Below are 22,524 nucleotides of genomic sequence, written 5' to 3'. Positions count from 1 at the left end.
TGTTCTTGGTGTCTGTCCGCTGCGTCTTGTTTCTTTGTCCGCTTCTGTTGTCGTCAGCGGCACGGGAAGTGTGGGCGGCGCCATTCCTGGGCAGGCTGCCCTCCCCCTTCACGCTGGGCGGCTCTCCCCACGGGCACACTCCCCGCGCGTGGGGCTCCCCCACGCGGGGGACACCCCCGCGTGGCACGGCACCCCCCGCGCGCATCAGCACTGCGCATGGCCAGCTCCACACGGGTCAAGGAGGCCCGGGGCCCGAACCGCGGACCTCCCATATGGTAGACGGACGCCCCAACCACTGGGCCAAAGTCCGTTTCCCTAAAGTTACTTTTCTTAATACAGTATATAGTACTTAAAAATAATCTATTTTGTTTTCTTTTCTAATGAATAAACAGAATTGAAATATGAGTTCTTCTTTTCTTATTCCCAAGAATTCATATAACAGGGTCATTGAAAGCTGTCAGAAGAACATACTTCTAGATTTCTGGGATACCACTGCCTCACAAAGTTTCTAGTCTTGGCAGAGATTCTTGAAAAGTGTTTCAGAAATGCCTGTACTCTCCTCTGAAAACACATTCAAGAAGAGGAGGAATACTTTATGGTCAGCCTCACAATGCTGTGTGTTGACAACCAGTCATGGAAGTCTCAGGTAATATGTAGACTGCTTCCCAATTGACGAATGGGTTGTGCTTAAAAATTACATTTGGACTCACAACATGTTTTCTCATAGAACGAATATGGTAAATGGTAATTAGTTTTGCAGTTAGCATTTAACTTCTGCTTTAAACAATGATGCTTTTGTTTTTGTTTTTTTTTTAAAGATTTATTTTTTATTTATTTCTCTACCTTCCCATCCTCCCCCCCGCCCCAGTTGTCTGCTCTCTGTGTCCATTCGCTGTGTGTTCTTCTGTGACTGCTTCTATCCTTATCAGCAGCACCGGCAATCTGTATTTCTTTTTGTTGTGTCATCTTGTTGTGTCAGCTCTCCATGTGTGCGGTGCCTCTCCTGGGCAGGCTGCACTTTTTTTTGTGCTGGGCAGCTCTCTTTAGGGGGCGCACTCCTTGCGCGTTGGGCTCCCCTACGCGGGGGACACCCCTGTGTGGCAGGGCACTCTTTGGTGCATCAGCACTGCGCGTGGGCCAGCTCCACAAGGGTCAAGGAGGCCCGGGGTTTGAACTGCGGACTTCCCATGTGGTAAGCAGACGCCTTGTCCATTGGGCCAAGTCCGTTTCCCAAGCTATGATGCTTCTGAAGTGTGAGATGGCACTAATAGTACAATACATCTAATCACTTTGTGAAGAGACTTGGGGCTCTGGGAGCAGAAACTCTTATAGCTTCTAATCACTGATGAGTACTATACTGGTCTGAGTCTCTGAGGACCCCAGAAAAATATATTCTTAAAGTTAATCCATCCCTGTGGGTGTGGACTTATTGTAAGTAGGATCTTAACCTAAGATATAACCCACCTCATTGTGGGTGGGTCTTACTCTTTTTCTTGGAGTCCTTTATAAAACGAGGACTAAAAAGCCACACACAGGAAAAAAAGCTGCAGAGATGTCAGGAGAGATGAGCAGAGCTGCCGTTTTACCCTGCCATGTGAGAGAGGGCGCCAGGATCACCTGCAGCTGCAGGAAGATGGAGAAACCCTGAGAGGCTGAGAGAGAGGTGGGAGACTGGAATTGGTGGAGCAGCTGAAACTGAAGCAATGAGGCCCAGCAGACTGGCAGTGGGACAGCCGTGTGCCCAGTTTCCCACAGCTGAGCATGGAGAGAAGGTACACCTGGAGAAGAAGGCAGAGACCAGCACCCATTTTGCCTTGCCATAAGGCAGGAGTCCAGGATCACCAGCAGCCGACTTTTGATGTCTCACCATCTCAGATGAAGCCTTGATTTGGACATTTCCACAGCCTCAGAACTATAAGATTTTACTTTAATGAAGTCCCATTGTAAAAGCTAACCCATTTCTGGTATTTTGCACTGACAGCCTTTAGCAAACTAAAACAGGTACCCTTGTGTGTTATGGCAGAAGCTCAGGAAGGAGTTGTATTGCTTCCTAAATAAATGAGACTCAGAAATTCAGGGAAGCTTTAATTGAGATCAACTCTGATAAAACACTGTTGCTGCAGAATCACTAACTTCCTGAGTTTTTTTGTGTGTGTATATGTGTGTCTTATATTGCATTTATCTTAACTTCCTTCTAACCATTGGCCCTTGGGGCAACCCAGGCCAATTTCTTATCTGTGGACAAAAAGATTTATGATGCTTCACTGTCCTTAGCTGAGCTGAATTAGACAAACTAAGGAATATTTAAAAAGAAATAAAGAAAATACAATTATTTATGAAAGTAAAGATCCTAAAATTGCGTATCAGAAACCCTAACCCTATTTGTATTTTGTCTACCTGAAGAGGCAGTTGTCTTACTCCAAGGGGATAGTGTGCACTGGGAGAGAGATGTAGGAGGTGAGAAGTAGGAAGGTCAGACCCCCTAGAACACTTGTCCATACTGTATAGTTTGGCTTATGATCATCTGCAGATGATCGTCAACTGCAGACCCTTGCTGTGCTGAATATCTTCCATCTGCTCCTGCAGAACCACTCTCCATCCTTCTGCTCTGTGGCCTGGGAGCTAACCCCATATGGTAGTCTGCACTTGCTCTTGTTGCCTTTTTCATCTTCTGGCTCTGGTTGCATTTGGCCAGTGCGGGCCACTGGTAGGAGATGAAAGGGTGGAGGAGAGAGAGATTTGGGGCATTTGTTGTCCTCCCCCCGCAGCTCCCTCACTGCCAGGCGACTGTGGGTTGGCTTCTTCCTTCTATCAAAGGTCACAGTTTTCATCCAGTGGTTCTTTCAATACAACTAAGCTTCAAGTTCATGTAACCATTTCCTTTGCCTACTCAGGCCTTGGAGTCATACAGGTTTTCTCTAAACCTTTGTAGATAGCCTCTTTAAAACTTCTGTACAATTATTTAGTGTTTGAATGTGCCACCTGGTTCTTGCCCATCTAGTCTCCTTTCTTCCTCTTGCTCTTGTAGTGGCATTCATATTTTCCTTTGCAGGCCTCTCTCTTCCTCGTTATTTAGCAACTATGTGATTTGGGTGGGTTTCATCATTGCAGGGGTGACATAAACCAACAAGAATTGGTTAAATGCTGGACAATAATCTGGACCTAAACCAAGTAGTGTATGGTAGTCCCCTAGCTGCAGTGATCATTTCAACCTGAAATAGCAAGGGAGCCTAGGACTTTGGTTTGGTCACTGGAGTGAGCTATTCTCTTTCTCCCCTCTGGATGTGAATGCACACATACAACCCTGAATCCTGTTGACAGGCTGAGGACAAAGCAGACTGCAAAGGAGGGACAATCTGGAAGAAAAATTTGTAGGGAAACTGAGCCGGAGTCCTGATCAAACTGTATCAAAAGCTTGACTTGCCACTAAATTTTACAGATAGGCAACCCACTAAGTTCCTCTTACTGTTTTATTGTTTCATTTATTTCAAGTTGGGTTTTATGTTATTATCATCTAGTAGCATCTTAATTAGTAGAACATTTTAATTTAAAACATAAGATCTCAGTATTGATTGAAGGCATGGTAGAAGGCATTTAATATAATCCTTTTGTGAACATATGATTCCACTTTACAGAGTCCTTAACACATGGATTTTAGCACATTTTTAACACCTTTAGTTTCAAAGAAATCACTGCTTTATAAGGTATTCTCCTTCACCTTCAGACAGCTTTCTTATTTATAAATATATTACTTATATTGAATGTGTAACATTTATTTCCCTGAAATTTTGATTTCCTGATCCAGCCTCTTCCCTTCAACAACATATAGAACTTAAGGTTTTGTTTTTTTTTTAATTTATAACATCAATTCCTTCAAACCACTGATTTTTGGAACATGGTTTCAAGTTCCTTGACCATCTCAGTTTTTTTTCTTTTGTACAATATTTGTCAGTGTCACTTAAATTGTGGCACCCAGAATTGAGCATGGTAGTTTAGATGAGATCTCCCTGTAATTAATTCCTCAACCAGAACAAATTTTTCTTTCTTCTGGTTATTCATATTCAGTAATACCTATTGTTTATTAGGTACTTGCCACTGCCAGGCAATATGCTTGGTGTTTCCTTTACATTGTATTTAATCCTCAGTTCAAGACTTTAAGATCAGAATTTTTTATTCCTACTTTATTGACAGGGAAACAGATGATCTGATTTGCCCACGATAATTCAGCTAATTAATGCTACAGTGGAGAAACTACTGATATCTGATTCCAAACTCATATTCCTATCCCACACAGTATTATAATTCTCTCCAATGTATTGCAAATGTTTCAAAAGGCAGGAACCATGTAATATTTACCTTTGTATCACCAATGTTTAATCTAGATCCTGACACATTGTTCCAAGGAAAATGCAAACCAGGACTACTTCCTATTTTGTTCTTACATACTATACTTCTATTAAAGTGTTTGACACATAGCAGGCTCAGGATAGGTTTGTTAAACAAACAAATATTTCAGTGTAAGATTGTGTTAGCTTTTTTTGGCAATGAATTCCCCCCTTTCCCTTGCACTATTCAATCAGTGAACTGTGTTTGGCTTTTGAGTATCATCAGAGCTATAAACTTTCTCTTTAGAAAAGTGGTAATATTTATAAGCATGCAGAAATTTGCCTTCAGTTTCAAGAGGCTCACAGATCTCTTATAACTGATCTTTGATCTCACTAGGAGATTGTGGACCCCAGGTTGAGAAGCACTGTTCCAGGCCAAGGTTATTTTGCTCACATTTTTGGAACTTTGCCAGAATATGAACAGATCTAAAACTGCTTCTTGAGAAGAATTTTGTGGCCCACATTTATAGATAGGTAGGGTGATCCTCTGCTTGGGTAAAAATATAAATCAAGCTCCTTAATTTTCTTTTAAAACATCAGCTGTGTTTTTTCATGTTTGATGTAAAAGCTTATTGCTTTCTGGTCTGTCAACTATATGTGACTGACATTTCAGGCACAGTGTCAGAAATAGAGGAGATGCTCAAAAAGTTTGTTCTTAGGAGTTTTCAAGGGATTACAGTGCAATATTTCCCCCTGAATGTGTATTAAAAGTCAAAGGTTGACAAGAAGAATGTTTCTCATCTTTTTAAATCATGAAAATCATATTGCCCTTTGTGTTGTTAAGAGGTCTTTACGGTATTTATTGCTAAGAAAAAAAAAGTTTCTCATTTTTATGCAACTTGTCAGCTCCTAAACGTGTCCATGCTGAATTTTGTGTACATTTCTTATCATTCTTTAAATTGGTGAATTTATTTCCCTCTTCTGTATGATTGTGCATTCTCTTTGTGAGTTTGAAGCTTTCTATTAAACGTTTGTTGGCACCCTGAAAGCTAAAGTAGTATTAAAATTCATTGGAAAGTTTTTTTTTTATTGACTTTGTAATAATATTACAAATATATATTAATATATATTACATATATATATATATGAGGTCCCATTCAACCCCACCACCCCCACCCCACCTCTCCCCCCCCCCAGCAACACTCATTCCCATCATCATGACACATCCATTGCATTTGGTAAGTACATCTTTGGGCACCTCTGCACCTCATGGTCAATGGTCCACATCATGGCCCATACTCTCTCCCATTCCATCCAGTGGGCCCTGTGAGGATTTACAATGTCCAGTGATTGCCCCTGAAGCACCATCCAGGGCAGCTCCATGTCCCAAAGACGCCTCCACCTCTCATCTCTTCCTGCCTTTCCCCATACCCATCAGCCACCATGTCCACTTTTCCCAATCCAATGCCACCTTTTCTATGTGGACATTGGATTGGTTCATTGGAAAGTTTTGAGCCTGTATTTGTATGTGTGTTCTCCCTTTCTTCATGCCCCCCACTCCACTCCCTATTCCCTGACCAGTTATTTTTTAATGTCATTCTTCAAACCACTTTAGTGATTAACTGCTGTTAGTTCCCAGCTTGCCTTTTCCCCCTGGTCTTTGGATCTTCTGTTATCCTACCCCTTTAGCCACTTCCTTTTGATTCTAGATTACTTGTCCTTTCTCTGACGTTATACTTTAAGGGTTTTTTGGTGGCATAGGATGGTGATGGCCTTAACTAGCATAGAGGCAATAGCGGTAAACAAGAACAAGTGAATGTGGGAGTTTTTAAAATTATGAAGTAATCTTAAACTTATGGAAAAGTTGCAAGTACAGTACAAATAATTTTTTTCCTGAACCATTTTAGAATGAGTCCTGACCTGGTGCCTGTCACCCTGAACATTTTATTGTGTATCCCCTACAAACTAGCACTTTCTCTGACATAACCAAAATACTACCATCCAAGTTACAAAAAATAACATTGCTGCATTACTGCCATCTAATTCTCAGGTCACAATTGAGTTTTGCCATTTGTCCCAATAATGTCCTTTATAGTGAGAAGACCAAGTTCAAAACCATGTGTTGCGCTTAGTTGTCATGTCTTTTGAGTCTCCTTCAGTCTGGAATAATTCTTCAGTCTTTACTTGACTTTCAGGACCTTGACCCTTTTAAGATTAAAGGCCAGTTATTTTGTAAAAAGTCCTTCAATTTGGGTTTGTGCTGATGTTTCCTCATAATTAAATTCAAGTTATGCATCTTTGGCAGGAATATCACAATGTGGCACACATTTTAGATTTTTCCATTGTTGATAAAGTTAACTTTGATCGCTTTGATTCAGTTTAATGTCTGCCAGACTTCTCCAAGTAAAGTTACTCCTTTTCCCTTTGTAATTAATAAGGACATTGAGGGTGGTACTTGGAGACTATGTACAAATAATCTATTTCCCCTTCAAACATTCAATTTATTCATTTGTATCAGTATAGGCTCATGGCTTCCTTTTTTATTCAATGGGTTATAATACATTACTGTCATTATTTCGAGGCCTGAATTGTTTCACATTTGGGAAGTGAAACTTCTTTAAACTGGCTCCTGTCTATTTTTTTTTTAATGTAAACTTTTTATTTTGGAATAAGTTTAGATTTATGGAAAAGCTACCAAGTCAGGACAAGTCCCATATATCTTTTACCCAATTTCCCCTAAAGTTACTGTCTTACATAACTGAAGTACATTTGTCAAAACTAAGACATTAACATTGGTACATTACTATTAACTAAAGACTTTATTCATACTTCATCAGTTTTTTCAATTGTGTCTTTTTTTTTCTGTCCCAGGATCCAATCTGGGATACCACATTGCACTATGTTGTCATTCTTCTTTGTCTTTATTCTGTGACAGTTTTTCTTGCTCTTTGTTTTTCATGATTAGGTATTTTTCTAGAATGTCCCTCAATTTGAATTTGTGCGGCATTTTTTTTCATGATTGAGCTGGGGTAATAGGTTTTTAAGACAATAGCCAAAGGTGAAGTACCTTCTTATATCAGGGGTCACATGGCTTATCACAGGTGATGTTAAACTTGATTGTTTGGGTAAGGTGATATCTGCCAGGCTACTCCTCTGAAAAGTTACCATTTTCCGCTTTCTCTACTTTTTGGAAACAACCTAAGAATACTCAGGGGAAAGGCCCAAGGTGTGTCCTTTTAGGATGTCCCCATCATTCATTTTGAGCACTTCTTTGCTTTTGGGCACAAGATGTTACAACTTCAGCTTGTATTTTCTGTGCTCCAGCCCTGGAATCAGCCATGTCATTAAGGGGTCTTATGTTCTTTAGGGGAAAATACTATTTAGAAATCAAGATCTGGGGATTAGGCCATTGCTATTGTGGTATCATTGCTCTCAGACCCTCGCAGTAGACTGAGCTAGATAATATATAAACGTATGTATTATACACATTTACAGCTGTATTTATTTCTAATATACATATTGGAAGTAATGAGCTGATGTTGATACATCATTGTAGTTTTCTCCCATTTTGTAATTGTAACTCCTTTCTCCGACCATTAGAAACCTGGTGCTTGTTATCCTTAATGTCTCTGCTTATTTGGTCAATTGCCCTTCATGTTTTCACTCTCCCCTCCCCCATGCAGATGCCCACCTCATGCAATTTAAGCTCCACCCTCCTGCACTGGCATGCTCCACTGGCCGAAAGCCCTTTTCGTCTTTCCCAAGCTTAACACTTTGGGTCAGGTTACCCTTCTGCACAGATGCCCTTCTCACCCCATTTGAGCTCTGAACTTTGAGATACTGAATGAGATATTTTGTGTAAAGTGTATGTTAGTGTACAGTAAGTGATATCCATCCTTAGTGGCAGTTGTGGTAGGCAGAATTCCAAATATGCTTCCCCAGGGTTTCCCACCCTAATCCCAGGGACTATGACTATGATGAGGTATCATATCCATGATTGTTATGTTACATGGCAAAAAGGGATTATTGGGATGTAATTAAGGTTACTAATCAGTTGACTGAGGGTTAATTAAAAGGCGGGCTCAATCTAATAACGAGCCCTTTAAAGCACCCTTCTCTGGCTACTAGCAGGAAGGGAAGCCAGAGAGGTTGGCAGCAGGAGAAGGATTTGACATTATGTTGCTGACTTTGAAGATGGAGAGGCTTTTGTGCCAGGACTTGAGAGTGGTCAGTGAGAGCTAAGAGTGGTTGCTGGCCAGTAGCCAGCAAGAAAATAGGCACTTTGGTCCTATACCTCAGAGACTGAATTGTACTGAAAACTCTGATGAATAGAAGTGGATTCTTCCTCAGCCTTCAGAGAAAAGCCCAGCCTGTCTGGCATCTTGATTTTGGCCTTGGAAGACCCTAAGCAGAGAATACAGCTGAACCTGCCTGGACTTCTGACCTAAAGAACTGTGAGATACTAAATGGGTGTTGTTTAAGCCACTAAGTTTCTTGTAATTTGTTACACAGTGATAGAAATATAATACTGTGGTATATCCAGGTGCTGTTTGAAAGAAAAAAAATTGAAGTTTGGGGAAGAAGTTTGTGATTCATGTATGGTTATTCTTTGGGGTGGATAACTATCTAAATCTATCTCCCAGAAACTAAAATGCTCTTCCTTGGGACATGGGCAGGAAAAAACTGCTCAAAGTAACTGCTTATAGCTAGATATATAGTGTTAGTTAATTTGAGGTATTTAAATATTTTCTTTTTAAAAAGGAATGAGATTTGTATTAGGTTAGCATATAGTAGGTATTTTTCAGATTTTTTTCTTTTAGAGTACTTCAAACATATTGATTTATGTTAAGGTTGTAAGAATGTCAGAAAAATATGCTGAATATGGAATTGATAAAGGCAATCTGTGGAAACAAATATTCATGCATTTAACAAATATTGAACATCTATTTTTCACTTAATATTGTGCTAGATGCTGAGGACCTATTTATAAACAAGGCAGATATGTGGCATTTGCTGTTGCTAAGCCTACAGGCTAATGGGGATACAGGTAAATACACAGTTAAAATATGGATGATAGATGTTATAAGTATTAATGATAGATAAAGTAAAAAATACTGTAGAAGCACAAGGGAAAAATAACCCAGACTTTGAGAGACTCAGAAAGGCTTTCTGGAGAAATTTACCTACCTTGAGACCTGGGCAAGGGAAGGGAGAGAAAGGGAAAAGTGGAGAATATTAATGAAAGTAGTAACAAGATGTATCAAGCCCTATAGACAAGAAGCATGGCCAAAATTAGTGCATTGTAGCTGAAGCATAGAGTTTGAGAGGGAAAGCAGTAAAGCATAAGGCTGGCACCTTAAGAAGGACTAGATGATTAAGTTTGTAACCTGTATTAGGGATTTTGGATTTATTTTGAGGGAAATGAGGATCCACTGAAAAATTTAAACAGTTGAGTGATGCAACAAGATTTCCAGCTGTCAAATAGTAAAATTATGTTGTTTTTGTTTTTCTCTAAGGAACATACATAGTAGAATCTCAAACTTTGTTCTCACCCAAACCCCATTCCAAATTAGGAGGTCAGTGATGCAGTGAGCTTTTAGCAATGTGATGGGAATGAATGGTGATACTAAAGATACAATATAGTACAGTGGCTCATTGTATTTTCTCTAGAGCAGGGGTTCTTAATAAGGGGTCCATGAGCTGGAATTTAAATTAAAAAAAAACATTCTTGTGGGGACGTGTTGGTGTAGGTATGATATATTTAAGAAATAATACACAGTACTGTGTGGACTTAGTAAGGGGTCAGTTGTTTTTACCTGCCTAGCAAAGGGTCTGTGGAACAAAAATGGTTAAGAACTGCTCTAGAGTCTGCCAGCCTGGGTTTGACTCCCATGCAAGTCATTTAAACTTTTCTAGGCCTCAATGTCCTCATCTTTAAAATCTGGGTAATAATATCCAGCTTTAAAATCCAGGTTATAGGGTTGTTAGGATTAAATAAGATAATGTCTATAAATTGACTTAACAATCTGTTAAGTTATTATACTCCAGTAAAACAGATGAAAGTTTAATGATTTTATTTTAGGTCAATTCAGAATGTTCTTCTGGCAAAAAGTTAGTATTCAAATGAACTTTCCAACAAAACTGCATTGAAGTAGCCAAGTTAAAATCAATACCACATTCTTCTGGCTAGACTCCTGAAAGGTATTATATGATAGGCCCTCTGCTGGGCCAATAAAAGTATTATTGTGTGTAGAACTTCCAAATGCAGTTTCCAGTAAGCAATATCATATATAGGTTTGTATCCTAGAGAAAAATTATAGGGGTAAAAAAATTTGGAGATCACCAGTATCAAGATGGGACAGGAGTCATCTATTAGTTGCAGAAAAAAAGCATTCGACAAAGTTTAACACCCATTTCTAATAAAAACTGATAGCAAACAGGAGTAGAACTTCCTCAAGCAGGAAGATTATCTAGAGATACCAAGAGCAATCGTATTCATTTGTGCAAAGTAAGACCATGCATAATTGGATACACCTGCACTTCCATAAGAATGGCTAAAATTAAAAAGCCAGACCAGGGAAACGGACTTTGGCCCAGTGGTTAGGGCGTCCGTCTACCACATGGGAGGTCCGTGGTTCAAACCCCAGGCCTCCTTGACCCTTGTGGAGCTGGCCCATGCGCAGTGCTGATGCGCGCAAGGAGTGCCCTGCCACTCAGGGGTGTCCCTCGCGTAGGGGAGCCCCATGCGCAAGGAGTGCACGCGTAAGGAGAGCTGCCCAGCGCGAAGGAGGGAGCAGCCTGCCGAGGAATGGCCCTGCCCACACTTCCCGTGCAGCTGAGGACAACAGAAGCGGACAAAGAAACTAGACGGCAAAAAGACACAGAAAACAGACAACCGGGAGAGGGGAGGGAAATTAAATAAATAAAAATAAATCTTAAAAAAAGCCAGACCATACCAGGTGATGGCCATACCAGGTGTTGGGTAGGCTGTGGCACTATTAGAACTCATACTTTGCTGGTGGATGTTTAAATTTGCTCAACCATTTTGGAAAACTGTTCGGCAGTTTCTGTTGGCAGTTTCTGTTAAAGCTAAATATGTATCTACTGTATAATTCAGCAATTCTACTCCTAAATTTATTCTACTCAGTAATTCTACTCACAGCTTTGTTCCCATCAACAGGAGACTGGTTAAACAAATTGAGCTATATTCCTACTAAGAAATATTACATAGCAGTAAGAAGAAAAAAATCACCAGTACATACAAAAACATGGATGAATCTTAGAGACATTGTGTTGGCAAGGAGGCCAGATGAAAAAATGCAAACTTTATGATTTCATTTAAAAGGAAGTTTATGGGCACTCAGAATAGTAGTTATCTGGGTGGGGAGCGGGGAGGACTGTCAGAAAGTGGAACTGTCTGTAACAAAGGATATCAGTCTATCGGTACTAATTAGTGATGGAAATATTCTATATGTATACACTATACATATGTAAAAATTGAGCTGTACACTTAAGATTCGTATACTTTATTATATGAAAGTTAGCCTTTAATTTAAAAAATATTTATATATAGAACCACAGAATATCCCAGGACAGTGAATAACATGAGGGGATTTGTCTTACCTGATATTGGGGCTTATAAAGCTGTAATATTTAAGACAGTGCTGTATTAGCACAGAATAGACAATTTTTCCAGTATAGCAGAAGCAAGAGACCAGAAATAGTCCATGCATATCTGGGAATTTTATACAAGTGAGAGATGGCTTTGCAGATTATGGAGGAAAGGATGGACTATACAATAGGTGGTGCCATGACAGTTGGTTATCCTTATTGAAAAAATGAAATTGGGTTCCCATATTGAAGAAAAAGAAGAAATCCCTATCTTACATGCACAAAAACCAACCAAACTGGCTAAAAATTGAAATGTGAATGGAAAAATTTTAAACTGTTAGAAAATATTTTTATGACCTTTAGTGTTACAAAAAACACAACTTGCAAAGGAAAAGATTGACAAATTTATTTTCTTTAAAATGAAGAACTTCTCTTCACCAAGGTAACACTCAAGTAGACAAAATGACAGACCACTTACTGGGCAAATACATTTAGAATACAATAACTGACAAAGGATTAGTAACCTGAATATATTAAAAGAAAAAAACTCCAAAAAACCAGTAAGAAAAAGACAAACAATAGAAAAACAGGCAAAAGAGAAGAGTTGATGTTTTTCATTGACGAAACATGAATGGTAAACAAAAAGATATCCTGCCTCATTAATTAAGAAATTGCAAACTAAGACCACAAGATACAACTTTTATGTCCACTAGACTGACAAAATGGAAGTATCTGATAAGGCCACACCTTGGAAATAGTGGAGCAGTGGAACTCCTATACTGTTGAAGAGAATGTAAACAGGTATAGCCACTCTGACAAACAAGTGGTCATTTTATTTAAAAAAAAAGGACTGTGGATGGTATGTTGCGCATATGTACGGCTCAGGAATTTCATTCGAGAGCCTCTTGCACATGAACACCGGGAGGTATGTAAAATTTACAAAAAAGTGATTGTTAGGGAAAAAATGGTGCTCACTGGGACATAGCGAATGATCAATTGCAGGCGTGCAGGAGTTTATTGGGAAGCTCTCCCAACGGAGGAGGTCTGAAGGTTAGACTTCAGCCCACTCATGCAAGGTGCAGACATGAATTTATACAGTACATCAATAGGCAGGAAAATGGTAGTCCGAGGGTAGGGGGTTAGACTCTGAGTATAGCCTCTGGTTAATAAGGGGCTGTAAAAGTGAATTCTTGTAGTGCCTGGCTTGCCGGTAGTGGGCTAGGAGGTAGGGTATTCTTGGAATGTGGGGTCTGGAAGGGATGGGTCCTTATCTGTTCCGTTCCCACTGTGTTATGACTTACCCTTGCCGGGAAATGCGCTGTTCTCAGCATGCAGGCAGCTTTGCTCGCTTTGCTCAATAGAGTGGAATGGAGTCACAGCCTATGACCTCTCAATCATTGCAAACCTTGTAAGGGGGAAATTCTAACAGTGATAGTAGCTTTAGCAAAACAACCAGCATCACCACCTAGAAACTAATATATAGAAACCAAATATAGCCACAATTACAAAATGGAGTATCAAACATTAGTGAACAAATGAACATAAGTGAAGTTTAGAAACAATATTGAGTATAAAAAGCAAGTCATAAAAGCCTAAAGGTAGCACAATACCATTTTAAAAAAAAAGCTCAAAAACAAGTAATACCACAACACTGATATCGGTACACACCTACATGAGGATCTCAAACTAAGGGGAAAGTGGAGAGATGGCTAATGAAGGAACCCGCAGGTAGAAGCAGGCAAGTTGATAAAGTCCTAGTGCTTTAGGTTCTGTGGTGAGCTCCCACATGCTTATTAGTGTGCCTCATAACTTAATGTGTTGCACTTCTCTTTTTTGTATTATGAAATTCCTTTAAATTTTAAAAGAAAACACAAATATTTATTTCCTGTTTTCAATCCAAAATCTTGACTTTTAAAAATAAAACTATTTTTAATCTTATGAAAGCCTTCCTTAAAAATTAAAAAAAGTAGAAAGTCTGTGAAGCCCTTAGAAGACAATGTGTGATGATGTTTTATAACTAAGACTGGGTTTCATTCAGGAGGAAGTCCAGGACAGCTGAAACAATGTTATTTAACTTTGAGGGGAGGGGAAGTCATTGACTGCTTTGAGTTGAAGGTTTTTGATCCTCCCCCCAGAAAATGTTTCCTTTGTGCATAACTTTTCATTTAATTCCTTGGAATGACAGTGAACCTGATCTGGAAATAGGTTCCTAAAACTATCTAATATTGTAGATTTTGATTAACTCTTATTGTAAAATAAATTTTTAATTGATATCTGGACAGAGCACAAAGTGTTTTCATCTAGCTCTTTCCTTAAAATTAGCTTGTAAGTTGTTTGTATGTCACAAAGTTGGGTTAGTCCTTTTTGTTCTGTGTGACAGAGCATAGTGGAATTTTGGCAAATGCTTGTCAGGACTCTTAGGTTTTAAGTTTTTAATTTGGCCAACTTACCAAAGCTCAAATTGAGGGGTGACCCACTTTTTCTGCATCAAAACAACCAGGACATGGAAGAAAATAGTTTTTTGTTTTTTTGTTTTTTCCCTTTGTAGGAAACTTGATTTCCCAGTTGACAAATTATGTACTCACATCTGATGCATAGCAAAGCTACTATTAGAAATGTGGGTGTTTTCAAAATAAAATTTTAATTTGCAGAATGCATCTTTGAATACTGTTGAATACTTTGAATACTGTTAGATAAGTTTCTTAGCTAAATGAGTCACATAACCTGTCATGTGTTTACAGATACTTGATAATGTGAAGAGTAGGATCATGTTTTCTTTATCTGGCATTAAACAGCTGTTAACCAGTGAAATGAGAGATTAGAGTCTATGTGACTGAAAGCATACACTGGATCCTGTCAAACAAAACCATGTTACCTTCTATATAAAGTATTAAATTAGCTGACTGGCAAGATATATATGTTATGCTTTTGAGAGAGTTATGTTTTCTTAATGAAGAACACAGGTATCATAAATTCAAGAAAATATGAAAGCTTACAAAATAAAAATTACTATAATAATATGTAAACTAACATGTATATTGATCAATTACCACATAATTCATCAAAAAATACTTTGCAAAATTGGTGTTTATATTTTAAAACATTTTTTATTATGTAATATCGATTCACTAATAGAGAATACTAAATTTTCAATTTTACATTTGTTTCATGTCATAGGTTATGATCTTTTTTCACCCAGCATTATGTTTCTATACTTGGCCCATTATGTCATTATTTTTCCTCTTGCATTGGATAAATAGGGAAATAATTTTATTGTACTTATAACTGCCCTCTTATTTATGTTTCATTTCCATGTTACTCTTATGGTCTCTTATTAGGAAAGTAGTGCTCTTGTTTTTAATAATAGTATAGTGTTTTAATAGTAGTATACTGATAATAGTATAACAGTATAGTAATAGTATACTGTTTTTAAAGTTAATATTGGAAGAAATAAGGCAGTATGGCATAAAGATTAAGAATGTGGCCCTAGAGCCAGACTGATTGGGTGAACCCCCACTCGGCTCTGGTTTTCATACTTTCAATAAAAGGGGGTGAATTTACTGCCTGGCCCAAGTAAAAGATAAATATTAACGATAGTAACAATTTTTTAAAATTTATTGAAGTATGTCATTCATATATAAACTCATAAATAAGTGTATAGTAATAGTTATGAGCTTATAAAACAAACATATAACATCATATAGAACACTCATAACTCACCACCAATACCTTGCATTGTTGTTACACCTTTTTAATGATTAAAGAGCATGTCAAAATATTACTACTAACCAAAGTATTTTTCCCCAAACCAAATTATTATTTTTTTATCTTTATATCATTTATATATGAATATATAAACAATAATTGTATAGTAAAAGTTGTGAACTTACAAAGCAAACATGCATAACATCATACAGGGGTCCCAAATATCAACCCTCCACCAACACCTTGCATTGTTGTGAGACATTTGATACAAATTATGAAAGAATGTTGTCAAAATCTTACTACTAATTATAGTCCTTACCTTACATTTGGGATGTTTTTCTCCCAACCCACCCTATTATTATTCTTTAAATATATTTTTTTATGACAGAAGTTGAAAACTTATAAAACAGTCATGCGCATGTACAGAATCCCCAAACCACACCCCTCCATCAACACACCACACTGTGGTGGAATATTTGTTACAGATAAGATAATATCATCTGATTGTTACCACATCCATAGTGTATATTTTCCATACTGTCCCATTATCAACACAGTACATCTTTTGCATAGATGCAAGAATATTATATTATTACTGCTAACCGCAGTCCATAGGTCACTCCAGTTGTATTTTTCCCGTGCTTCACCACATTCCCAACACCGTGCAGTAACGATGTACATTTGCTTTAGCTCACAAAGGACACTCTTGTATCGGTACATTCAACCACAATTCTCATCCACCTCTTGGTTTACTGTGCTGTTCAGTTCCTAGATTATTCTCTAGCATTCTGTCAATTCGCATTGACATACCTAGACTACCATTTTCAGCCACATCTCCATTTATAAACTAGCTGGTAATCACTATTTGTTACCATCCACTTTATGCACTTCCACACTTTTACAGTAAAGCTAATTAAAACTTCTATATACATTAAACATCAGTAGTCTCTCTCAGTCCTCTTCTTATCTTCTTTAAGAATCCACTACTTTCCACCAGGTCTTGAAGATATTTTCCTAGAATTTCTTCTAGAAGCTTATGATTCTTGCTTTTATTTTTAGATCTTTGATCCATTTTGAGTTAATTTTTGGATAAGGAGTGAGATAGGGGTCCTCTTTCCTTCTTTTGGCTATGAATATCCAGTTCTCTCAGCACCATTTGTTGAATGGACTGTTCTGCCTCAGCTCTCTGGGTTTGACAGGCTAGACAAAAATCACTTGACCATACATGGGAGGGTCTGTTTCTGAACCATCAATTTGGTTCCATTGGTCTGTGTGTCTGTCTTTATGCCAGTACCATGCTGTTTTCACTGCTACAGCTAGGTAATATGATTCAAAGTCTGGAGATGAGGATTTGCTCTTTCTTTTTATGATGTTCTAGCTATTCAGGACCCCTTACCCTTCCGAATAAATTTGATAATCGTGTTTTCAATTTTTTCTTTTTTTAATGCTGTTGGAATTTTTATCGGGATTGCATTGAATCTGTATATTAATTTGAGATCTTAATGATATTTAGTCTTCCAATACATGAGTATGGAATGTTCTCATGTTATTTAGGCCTTTTCTGATTTCTTTTGCAGTTTTCTGAATACAAGTGCTTTACATCGTTGATTAACTTTATTCCTGACTATTTGAGTTGTATCTGTCATATTTTATTTTCACCCCTCTTTGATACTTTTAATTACTTTTATTGATATAATCTTGGTTTCTACACTCTCTTCTAGCTCCCCCTTTAGTATTTCCTGAAAATCTGGTCTCTTGCTTAGAAATTCTCTCAGGTTGTGTTTATCTGTGAATGTCCTAATCTTTCCCTCATTTTTGAAAGACAGTCTTGCTGGATATAAGATTCTTGGCTGAAAGTTTTTCTCTTGTAGTATCTTAAATATATCATACCACTCTCTTCTTGCCTCCATGGTTTCTGGTGAGAAATTGGCACTTAATCCATTGGGTATCCCTTATATGTTATGCATTACTTTTCTCTTGCTGTTCTCAGAATTCTCTAAATGTCTTTGGAGTTTGATATTCTGATTAGTATGTGTCTGAGAGTTGGTCTATGTGGATTTTTTCAGATGGGAGTACCTTGTACTTCTTGGACATGGATATCTATGTCCTTCAGTAGGGTTGGGAAGTTTTCTACAATTATTGCTTCAACTATCCTTCTGCCCCTTTTCCCTACTCTTCTCCTTCTGGGACACCCATCACATGTATGTTTGCATGTGTTTTGCTGTCCCTTGACCTTGTTTGATTTTTTCCATTCTTTTCTTCATTTGTTCTTTTGTATGTTCACTTTCAGAGGCCATTTCTTCAGGCTCACCAATCCTTTTTTCTACCTCCTCAAATCTGCTACTGTATGATTCCAATGTTTTTTTCATATTATTTATTGTACCTTTCATTCCCATAAGATCTGCTGTTTTTCTATATGTGCTTTCAAATTCTTCTTTGTGCTCATCCAGTGTTTTCTTAATATCCTTAATCTCTTTAGCCATCTCATTGAATTTATTAAGGAGATTTGTTTGAACATCTATAATTAACTCTTTTATGTCACCTGGAGGCTTATATTGTTTCTTTAACTGGGCCATACCTTCCTGTTTCTTGGTGTGGATTGTAATTTTTTGTCGATGTCTCTGCATATGCCTTACTATAGTATTTATTCTGGGTGCAGTTTTTCTCTTTAGTTTAGGGCTTCCTGCTCTTTCTCCCTTGCTGGCTGTGTAGTAGGAGCCAAGGATGTAGTTGATACTATAAGCTGTGGAGGCTCAAGCTGCCCTCATTGCCCCAGGGACTGATGAAGCTTCTCCCAACTTTCTCCTTTGTCAGGTGTAGGGATAGAGTCACAGCTGTGTGTGGAATAATCCAAGTGTCATGCAGGCCTAGACTGTAGTTGCCCAGAGAGACTGATGAAGTTTCACGCCCCTTTCTCCCTTGTCTGGGGAGGGGATGGAGCTGCAGGTATGGGCAGCAGTCTATGCAATACAGGTCTAAGATGATTGCAGTTGCCCCGGTAGACCTGTGATTATTCAGTCTATGCCAGCCAAATGTACCTGCAGTTACCTGGATAGGCTGGTGCAGGGCCCACCAGCCTCCTCCCCTGCCAGAGGTGGGGTTGAAGCCTAGGCTAGGGCTGCAGGCCGATCTGGGTGAAAGAAACCAGTTCCTACTGTCACTGTGATTTTCAGTCAGCCCAGCTTCCCCTCAGGCTGGGGGCAGAATCAAAATGGTGGCCACTGGCCTCTTTCCAACTTAGATTTATACCCTAGCTGTTCCTAGGGTTATACCTTACCCAGCTGAGTCTACTAATCAGTAGCCAACTGTCTTCTCCTCCCCTGTTTTTGGGAAATGGAACTTCCAATTCCAGCCACAGAATAGCTCCTGGGGTGGCTTGCGCTGCCAGAATAGGATAATCACCAGCCTCTGCGGCTTGGCTGGAAATTTCCCAGAGGGGCTGGCACAGGTCCTCCAAGCTTCCTCCCTCCCGGTGTTGGGGCTGGGGTCTAGGCTAGAGCTACAATCTAATCTGCATGGAAAGAAGCCGGTCCCCACCAGCACTGGGATTTTCAGTTCGCCCAGCTTCCCCTCATGCCTGTCGCAGAGTTAAAATGGCAACCACTGGTCTCTTTCTGACTTGGACAGGCTCAGACTTTAGCTGTTCTCAGGATTATAATTTAGGCCACAGAATTTACTCTTTAGTAGCTGAAGCTGGTGCCTGACCGTCTCTTCCTCTCCTGTTTTTGGGAAGTGGAGCTTTCAATTCCCAAGGTGGCTTTGCCTCCAGTGGAGGATGGGCACTGGCCTCCGGGGTGTGGCGTGCTCTGCTTACAAATCTTCTCTGTAGATGGGCAGTCTCCTCTTTCCGTTCCTTCAGGTATGTTGCAGGATGCTCTTCTGGCCTCCTAAAGTCCCCTAACAGGTGCTTCAGCTAGCTCCAGGGAGCTCTGGGTGTTTGCTAACTGCTCTGTAGCAGGAGCTGACTCTAGGAGCTCCTTACTCAGCCACCATCTTGCTGGTTGTCTGTTATTTTTATTGTTACTATCGTTGAAGTAAGCATGTTAGCTTCTTTTTATGTTAGCACTTGTATATGTTTTGTTTATTCATTTACAATATAGAACATGTTGCCTGTAGCTCTCCAATCTGAAGTCAGAATGTCTACCTATGTAATAGTCTAATTTAAAAAATAATAATTGCATCTGTTTCGTATTATGAGTAAAAATTTTAGGGCTAAATGTCAACTCAGCCACAAAGTAATTAAATTCTCTTTAATATGTATTAGAGTACATACCTATATCCAAAACAATATACGTAATAAACAAATACATAAAACACATTTCATATTCCCAATTATCTTACTATCAATATAACAGGAAGGATTAGGGAAACAGAGAGGAAATCTACTCTTTTAAGCCAGGTAACTGGAAGCAGGATATCAGAAGAAAAAAGTTCAGCTGGATTAGTAATAGAGGCAGAGCAAACCAAAAAGCCAGTTTCACCGTCTTGAAATGCCAAGTGGAAATAAATTGAATTATGCATTGTATCTTCGTGATTGTTAGATGTTTTCATAACCAGGGATTTCTAAGTTGAGTTTATAATCTACATTTATTTCTTCTACATGCTTGTACTGACAAGCATCTCCATATGTCTTACTTATTAAAAACACACTGTGTAGCACACATGAAAAAAGTGAGTATAATACTTATTTCCATAAGAGAGGCATAACAAGAGGTAGGACCATTGTTAGCACGAAGGAGGGAGATGTCCCTTTCAATGGGAAAGAATCAGGAAAGGCTTCATGGAAGAGCATTAGAGCTGGGCTTTCAAAGGATGCATGTGATTTCAGGTGAAGTTTGGGAGCTCTAATGTTATGGATACCTACCCCATGGTAGGTCAATGTATCAACGTGAGAAGAAAAATAGAGTAAGAATTGTGCATGGTATACTCAGACAAAGAGAACTCCATTTGAGCAGGAATATGGGATATATGATAGGACTGTATTGGGAGATATATTTGAAGAGGAAGTTTGGCACTGTATCTGGTGGGACTTGAATGTCTTTCATTTAGATAATGAGGAACCATGGAAGATGGGGTGGGGGTGGGGAGGTGATGATGGTAGACTGATACAGCTGGATTGTCCACTAATTGCATTTATATGTTTGATGAATTCATGGTTTTCTTCTCTTTTAGGAAGTTCATGATTTGTTACAAGACTATGAGTTAAAGTATTGTTATGTGGACAGAAATAAACGAACAGGTAAGAATTCAGTTCTAAGCATCTAATTTCATTTTTATTCTACATATATAGTGGTCATTATAGAACAAAAGGATTTGTGTCTTTTCTTGCTTAAGCTAGTTTTTGAAGTTATTAGGCATTCCAGTCATATAAATGTTACTCAGATAGTTTATTTTCTGAAAGTAATATTAATATCCTAAATTTTAATCTCATATAAAGGATAATGTTATTTGAGGCTTATGAATTTTTATAATGAATGATGTTTTCAGATTCTTTGTGTCCCTCAATTTTAATAATATATTACTGGACTTAGTAAATAGACTGTCAATTTGACCTTTATCTTTGCAAATTGCTTGATTTTTCTGAGTATTAGCTTTATAATCTTGAAATTAAAGGACTAAATTAAATGATTCGCTTCGTGTTCATGTGATATGTAAATGTTTAAAAACATGTTTTTGAGATGGCAAAGAAAATAAGAAAAAGTATGGAGGATGATATAATTACTACTCACCACTCCCAAATTAGCAAATATTAATATTTTGTCTTAAAAAATAAATGCTACAGCCCCAATGTAGACCTACTGAGTAAAAGTCTCTGCAGCATGATCAGGAATTCTGTGTTGGTTTTTCATATTAAGAAAATAGATAGTAAAAAGGAACATTACAGCCAGGGAGAAGTCCTGTTTCTACTCCTGTCTGATTCCATTCCCTTCCATCCTCCTTCCTGAGTGGCAAGCACTTGTGAATTTGGCATGTACTTTCTGGTCTGTGCCATTATATTGCAATGGTCATTAGAGCTGTTCACAGATTCTTGTTTTTTTTTCTGTTCCTCTTTGAATTTAGACATGGACGTGTGATTTGCTTTTTGTTGAATGAAATGAGAATGGAAATGACAACTGTCCCTTCTAGGTGGAAGATTTCAGAGCCAGCATGTAATTCACTGTTCTCCCTTCCCTCTGCTAGAGTAATTGGAGAAGGTTGCAGAACCTCTTGCAGCCTAGATCCCAGAGTGACTGTAGTGAGAAGAGCCTCCTTCCTTTCTTCCTTTCAGCATGGGACATGCAGCATGAATAAGAAAAGTCCTTTTGTTTTGTTGAGACATTGTGATTGTGGAGCTGTTTGTTACCCTAGTATCTTGACTATTACTGTTCTTTTACTATATAGAAACAATAATATTCTCTGTATTTTTTTCAAACTTTACATAAATGGTATTCTGTGCATTTCATTTAGCACTTTATTTTTATTCAGAATTGTAAGAACTGTCCATGTTGATTCATAGAGCTCTAGGTCATTGATTTAAACTACTACATATTATTCTATGCAAATTTATCACAATTGATTTGTGAGAGACATTCAATAAGTTTTCAACTTTTCAGAATTTCAAACAATCCTCCAATGAACATCTTTTTATTTGTTTTATAATATACATTGTTCCTCTTTCTCCACAAGTGAATTGTTGGGTTATAGGTTCTGCACAGTTTCAGTATTACTAGATATTGCCAAGGGGATTAGAACTAACAGTCCCCACCGCTCAAACAGGGCCATAAATAGTGCTGTTACCACCAGTCATATGGATAAACTTCGTATTTCACTAGGCACCAGGAAGAATATTCAGTAGTGGGGAAAGTTAGTTCTAAACTAAATGATGCTCTGGTCCTACTTGCCT

The 22,524-nt window shown here is 38.4% G+C and overlaps 1 protein-coding gene across 1 annotated transcript in view; it reads left to right on the top strand.

Annotated features, from left to right (window-relative positions):
* RAVER2 (ribonucleoprotein, PTB binding 2) overlaps positions 1 to 22,524 on the top strand; it is a 110,425-nt gene that overhangs the window by 15,997 nt on the left and 71,904 nt on the right. Inside the window, exon 3 of the mRNA XM_023586140.3 lies at positions 20,814 to 20,880. Coding sequence (XP_023441908.2) covers positions 20,814 to 20,880 — 67 coding nt within the window. The remainder of the gene's footprint in view (positions 1 to 20,813; positions 20,881 to 22,524) is intronic.

Source organism: Dasypus novemcinctus, chromosome 9 (assembly GCF_030445035.2).
Source record: "Dasypus novemcinctus isolate mDasNov1 chromosome 9, mDasNov1.1.hap2, whole genome shotgun sequence".
NCBI classification, from domain to species: Eukaryota; Metazoa; Chordata; class Mammalia; order Cingulata; family Dasypodidae; genus Dasypus; species Dasypus novemcinctus.
The sequence above is the reverse complement of the archived record's forward strand: the minus strand, read 5'-3'. Positions and strand labels throughout refer to the sequence as shown.